Source organism: Aotus nancymaae, unplaced genomic scaffold (assembly GCF_030222135.1).
Source record: "Aotus nancymaae isolate 86718 unplaced genomic scaffold, 86718_ANA_hifiasm-v0.15.2.pri h1tg000009l, whole genome shotgun sequence".
Classification (NCBI taxonomy): domain Eukaryota; kingdom Metazoa; phylum Chordata; class Mammalia; order Primates; family Aotidae; genus Aotus; species Aotus nancymaae.
Window position 1 is genome coordinate 6,639,115 of NW_026988420.1, and position 6,850 is coordinate 6,645,964.

At 38.0% G+C, this 6,850-nt stretch overlaps 1 protein-coding gene across 1 annotated transcript; it reads right to left on the minus strand.

The window, feature by feature from the left end:
- Nucleotides 1–822: 822 nt before the first annotated feature.
- On the minus strand, nucleotides 823–6,641 carry LOC105709820 (NEDD4-binding protein 2-like). The gene is given in 8 exon segments (XM_064373466.1): nucleotides 823–2,310; nucleotides 2,312–2,456; nucleotides 2,458–2,530; nucleotides 2,533–2,998; nucleotides 3,000–3,460; nucleotides 3,463–4,944; nucleotides 4,947–6,136; nucleotides 6,229–6,641. Coding segments are annotated over 8 exon segments (5,301 nt in total). The 5' UTR covers nucleotides 6,453–6,641; the 3' UTR covers nucleotides 823–1,050.
- Between the last annotated feature and the right edge of the window lie 209 nt (nucleotides 6,642–6,850).

A 6,850-nucleotide genomic window follows, 5' to 3' on the forward strand; every position in this document is an offset into this window, starting at 1 on the left:
AGGCAGCAACATCTGGAAGATATTTAACCATTTCTTTTTCTCTGAAAACTTTTCTGTCTATTTAAAGTATAAAATTGCAATATAATCTCAGACCCAACTTTCTTCCCATAAAATGCACACAGAAGAACAGAACAAAAGGTAAAAGATCAAGATCATATACAAAGCAGAAGAAAGTGCAGTAACTCGTCTTCCTTCTTGTACGATATGGCAAAATAAAAGCATTTCATGTGTTTAGTTTTGAAATTTAAAAATATTCAAGTGTTTTTGTTAGATCTCCTTTTTTTCTTTACTGCCCACTACTACGTCCTTTTTCTTCTTTTAATACCAGTCTTTGAGGGCATGAATCAGGTCTCAAAGCACTTTAAATACTTCTCACAAAAGACTTTTAGGACATTACTAAATGTCACACAACAATTAATACAAAGATAACCTTTTCTGAGAAACAATCAGAGCACTTTAAACTTTAAAACTGTAGCTGATAATTTTCTTTTTCTTTTCTTTTTTTTTTTTTTTTTTTTTGAGACGCAGTTTCGCTGTTGTTGCTCAGGCTGGAGTGCAATGGCGAGATTTCGGCTCACCGCAACCTCCGCCTCCTGGGTTCAGGCAATTCTCCTGCCTCAGCCTCCTGAGTAGCTGGGATTACAGGCACGCGCCACCATGCCCAGGTAATTTTTTGTATTTTTAGTAGAGACGGGGTTTCACCATGTTGACCGGGATGGTCTCAATCTCTTGACCTCGTGATCCACCCGCCTCAGCCTCCCAAAGTGCTGGGATTATAGGCGTGAGCCACCGCGCCCAGCCTTTGTAGCTGATAATTTTCTTAGACATTTTGTAATCAATAAAATTTCTCTGTAATAGTTTTAACAGGCAATATATTTGCATTAGATTTCATTTAATGAAAAAAAAAAACACCTCTCTTGGATTTTGAAAAACATAGTAATTTTTTTCATACCTGAATATTATTTATAATAAAACACATGTTTAGGGTAGAATTGACTGAATTACTGCAAATAAAAGTAATTTTAACCTACAAACCTTCATACTTCTAATTCAAGGACATTTCTTTAACTTTAGCATGACTTTCAAGCACCCTGGTTTAATTTCAGAGAACCTGAAACTATGGTTTATGACGTGTTTAATGACAGCTGGTTTGATGCGAGCAAATCCTCCCTGGCTGTGGTTTCCTCTCCCCGTAATCACAGACAAATAGGGCTTCCCACCATTCTGTTTAAATTCTTCAGTCTTCTTTTCTAAAACTTTCATCAAATGATTTAGAGCTTCCTCCACATGCAGCCTAGGGAGGTCTAAAACATTCTGTGGCAGCAGTGAGGCACTGACTTTCTCAAAGATCTCCACAGCAGCAAGGTGATTGTCCTCTTTCATCTTCAGTTCATGAAGAGTACCCTACTGGGTATAAAAGGTGGCGACATGTGTTTTCCCTATCCGATAAGCTTCTTTGGCCTTGCTGTAACACTCCATCCTCTTCTGTTGGTGAAGGAAAGCCTCTGCCCTGTAGTCATCATAGTCTGGGTACTCACAGTCTTGGAAAGACAGTTCGCTTGGTGTTTCTTCATTCTCTTTTAATTTCCTTGGCTTTTTCTCTTTAGACTTCTGGCCAGTATGAGATGTGACATTCTCATTTTCGTGAACAAACTCTTGAGCTACAACTGCTTTTACAGGGTCCCCTTCAAAAACACAGTTTAGAAATTGCACTGTGTGTTCTAATGAATAGTTGTGGTCTTTGAAAATATCCACCAGAAAATTTTGGTTAATGCCTGGAAATATCTCAAAGAGCTGCTTCTCCTTTAGTTTAGTGGCACAATCTTTTTCAAACATAAGTCTCTCCCTTTTCAAATTATGTTTTTCCTGTAAGGCAATTTCTTCTGACATTATTTCTCTGAGTGATACTTTTTTAGTTTGAATATTCCAATGATCCAATAAAGATAGCATTTCAGGTGCTGCTAAAGTCTTCAGTAACTTTTTGCCTGTTCTCTGAGATGATTTTTGTTCAGGATTATCAAGACCAGTATGTCCAACCAAGGAAGGATCTTGCATAAGCTTGCCACAAGACACTTCTTCTTGTCTTTGTCGTTCCATTACAGATTCTTTCCATTTCTCATGAATCACTTTGGCCAGGTTCAGATATATATGAACCACACAATCTTCAACTGTTAGAGATCCTGAATCAATACCAACAGGACCAAATAATTCATTAAGTTGAAAAGCCAGTTCAGTGGGTAATGCCAATTCCAGACAGTCTATGGTCAGAGATCTGGCCATCACTGCAGTGGGATTCAATATCTCGGTTTTAATCTTCCTCACTAACTCCAGTTGATAAACCACTTCCTGCCATTAGAATTTCCTCCATTTCCTGCTCATCTTCATTCATAAATTCTTGTGTGTCTAAAAATTTCACATAATCCTTTAGAAGATTTTCATTTCTCTTTATTTCAAGAGTCAGTAAAATAAATTTCTTCATTTAATTCAAGATTTGAAGTACTAGATGCAAAGTTAAAAATATCAGAGAAATCGAATGTTTGTTGTCTCCAATCTCTGTGACTACTAGGTTTTTCTCTGCTGCACTCGTATCTCTAGGGGTAGCAGCTTTTAGAATACCTGGAAAGGACTGCTTACTGCTATATAAAAGTTCCACCTGGCTGTTAGGAAGTATGTCATTATTATTCTTTAGACCCACAGCAGCACGGGGAAAAATACTTTTCATTGATTCAGGGTTTTCAGGAGTAACAGCTCTCATTTCTGCCTGCTCTGAGTTTCTTCTTTCTGCATCACAACTAGACTGTGAGTTAGCATTACTAATACCAGTCCCATGGCAAAACTCTGGCATAGGAGAATTCAAATTCTCTAAAGTTCCTCTTTGGCTAATAACTTCTTTCAAATTCAACCCCAGAGAAAAAGGCCCAATTTGTGATCCATCGAACGATTTTTGGAAATTCTCAAATTCTGTATCCTCACATAATTTAGTTTCAGAATCCAACAAAAAGGCTTGTGGCCCAAATAATATCTTTATTACACCCCTCATATAAGTCTTTCAGGGCTTCTAATGAAAAGGATCCAAATAGTTTACAAAGAATGTTAAGATTTTCAGATTCATCTGCACTGGTAAGCTCACTTTCTTCAACAAATGTGCTTTTATCATACATTACTCTATATGGAATTGCTTCTTGAACGTCTGATTTTGTGTTAATATTGAAAGCTTTTGGCTTAAATCCATCTAATCTTCCTGTTAATACTTCAATAGAATCTGAAATGCTGATTTTATTCTTTTCTATTTTCCATAAAAGAGCAAAATCCTGTGGTTCAGTCTGAGTACACATGCCTACTTCTTTTCCAGCATCTCTCTTAGGCATTCCCTCTTGAATTTCAGCTAACATTTGTGGTTCTACTACTCCAGAAATAGTTGGTGCATTATTGGTAAAAGTAAGAGGCAATGATGTGTGTTCCCATGACTCATTTTACTTAGACAAGTCTGACTCTCACAGGTCATTACACTGGGTAGCATTTCAGAACTTCCTAGATTGGAGCCACCCAACATCTTTAGTTTTTGAGGGCTTATGCCCCAGCAGGCCTCATGTGCTGTATATAAGGATATTTCATTCATTTTGTCATTTGTTCCAATTTCTAGGTTGGGCTCACTTAAACCAGTCTTTGGCCTTCTTGATCTGTGTTCCCTCTGAGCTAAAGAATCAGATGAAGGCCAGTCACCCATGCTGAATGAATTTTTTTCATTACTTTTATAAGCATCATATTTATAGCTATTGAGTGGCTCTGAAGCATCATCACATTGTGACTTTCTGCCATCCTCTACACTTTCATGCGGAGATCCTCGTTGCTGAACACCATCTATATTCACAGATACACTGTTATCTAATACTTTACGTGACTGAAGGTAATTATACTTTTTGTCACTTTGTACAGATGAAGTTTTTTCCATTTTTCTGTTCCTTTTTGTCCTCTGACCAATAGTCTTATCAACTGGCCAGTCACCAACAAAATTTGATAGCTCATGTCTTGGGAATTTTTCCAAAGTTGATTTGCTTTTTTGTTTCCCACAGGCTTTTTTCTTTACTGTTGCTCTTTCTTTCAGTATTTCACAGGGTGAGGATTTTTCATTTTGAAGAGGTCCAGTATTTGCAAAATCACAGTCTTCTTGATTATTTTCACCACAGCAAATACTAGGTGATAATCTCTCTACAGAACTATCTGTGATGGTTTTACTATACTGTTTTACGGCCATCATTTCTATTTGGTCTTCTTCACTTTTGTCTGTTGCTTGTAGTTTGCTTTCAGAGTCAGAAAAATACATGTGTGGAGTTTCCAGAATTAAAGCACTTTGAATGCTAGGATTCATATAACTTATTTCTTTTCTTCTTTTGTTTAAATCTGCATTTGAGAGATATGTAACATTCTCAGGTAACATTGTTTCTTTGGTTACATCAAGATTCTTCTCTTCAATTAATTCTAGGTGCTTCGAAGATAAAGGTAAAACATTTTCTGCTTTTTCAGAGATAGTATCTTCTTTGTCTCTTGGGCTAGTACTTCTGTCCTCACAAGACTATGCACACAACTCAATACGTTCAATTTTCTCTGGAACCGAAGAACTCATAATTATTGGCACTGAAACAAAACGTTGATAATGTTCCAACATTCTTATTTTTTCTTTGCTTACCCCATGAATGTTACGCCTTGCAAGTTCCTTTGGTTTAAACTTCCACCATGTGTCTGGTTCCTGAAAAACGACTTTATATTTATGCTTCTGAGACAAAGCCACATATGGTTTCATTTCCCAAGCCTGTAGGTTTGTATTATCTATAATTATAGGAGATACCTTCTTCTCAAATGCTGCTTTTGCACGATTCTGGTTCCATTCATGTGCTTCTCCTAAGTACTTTACATCAAACTGGTACTGTCCATTTATAAAAAAAAATCATCAGTACTAAGAATGACTCCACTTGGATTATCCTCTTGCAAAGTCCTTGCCAAAAAAGATTTTCCAGATCCTGGAAGTCCTCTGAGAAGAACAAGAACTAGTCCAACATAAGATGTCTTTTTTCTTACAATCTGAGAAACTGAGGTTTCTTGTACTTGATAAGGGCTTGTTCCAGCTTTATTTCTCCATACTTTTTTTGGGGAAGTGTGAGAAATAACTGAGGGTGGAAATGTATGGTTGACAGATCTCCAGTGTGCAGCTGTGGTTACAACAGGAGCTACAAAGCCATGGTTTCCTTGGAAGAGGTCAAACGCAGGAATCATTGGATTCCACATCAGTGGAGGTGGAGGAGGCGACAGTAAGGGGAGAGGAGCGAGTACTGGGCAGTAACTTACATCTTTCCCCTTAGTTGGCAGTTCAGGATGTTTGTGTGGCTTGAAGTTGAACCCTTCGGAAGGTAGAAACATATCAGACATTGGAATAGATTTCTGATCCCCACCCATACCTGGTAAATCAAGCCCTGGAAGGTTTAGAGAAGGCTGAGGTTCACTGGCATCCAAATCTACAGGGGTTTGAGAGAACTGAGCCTCAACATACTCAGATTCTAAAAGTTCTTTCTGTTTTTGATTGAGACTGCTATCGCCCATGATGGAGTCACTTGTTACATTTAAAGAATTACTAAGAAGAGAATCTTCTCGGTGGTTACCTTCCAAAGCCAATGTGTTATCCTTTATAAAACATCTGGACTCATTCAAAACTGAATGTGAAGGTAATGGACTTAAACTTAACGTAGAGGCAGAATTCTCTAAATTTTCACTGTTTAAATTCATATTTTGTGTAGAAAAAATAGGAGTCATATTACTGGAATCAAAATTTACAAACTCACTCGGGTCATTAAAACTATTAACATCTTGCGAAGGCAAAAGTGAGTATACTTGGTCATCAGGAGAAGAGTTCAATTTCTCAAAAGCATTCTGTATTAAAGAATCCAGGTCTTCAGTTAGCTGCATGTCCAAAAATGAATCCATTTTTGAAACTTCACTCTCTTCTTCAGGACGTTTTTCCATTATTTCACTTTCTGCTGCACCTACTTGGTTCTCAGAAACAACGAAACTTTATAAAGATGATTCTTCTGTCTTGGTATCAGTGGCAGATAATTCTAATAGACAATCCATAGCATTTTCAACTCACAGGTTGTTGTGGGGATTAAATGAGATAATCCATGAAAAAGTGTTGTGTACAAGAACTGGCACCTAGTAAGCACCCAATTAATGTTCCCTTTGAAATCACATTCAGAAAGCATCAAATACACTACATCAGGATCCAGATCAGAAAATATCTCTGAGATACTGGTGAAGAGTTCTTCCTGATCAACTTTTGTCTCACCCATGGAAGGAAGAGTAGTGGTTGGCTCCTCACGAATAGCAACACGGGATACAACTTCCTTAGGGTTTGCAGTCTTCCGAAAAGGATTTCCCCCAAGATTTTTCCTTTGCCTTGGCATTCTGACTTTCAAAACTAAAATGTTCACCTTTTCTTAGTTAAAATGTTTGATATTTAAGTCATAATTCAAACAAAACAGCGTTAAATATCTTGCACAATCCAGCAGTAAAAAGACCTTTTAATTAAATTTCTATCATAGCTCTCTCCACCTTCCAGAACTGCACTGTCAATATGGCAGCCACCAGCAACATGTTCTGTCTGTCTAGCATCTCTGCTGGCAACATGCTCATTAAGGCCACGGTTGATATATGCAAACTCTACAGCTCTTGTTGATACCCAACATGTCTTCTTACTGCTCCTGCAGCGGGCCGAGGGCGTCGAAGCCGGTGCCGCGTAGCCGAGAGCACAAGGCGGCGCCGCGGGTCCGTAACCCTTTCCCGCCGGCGCCACTGTGCTCTC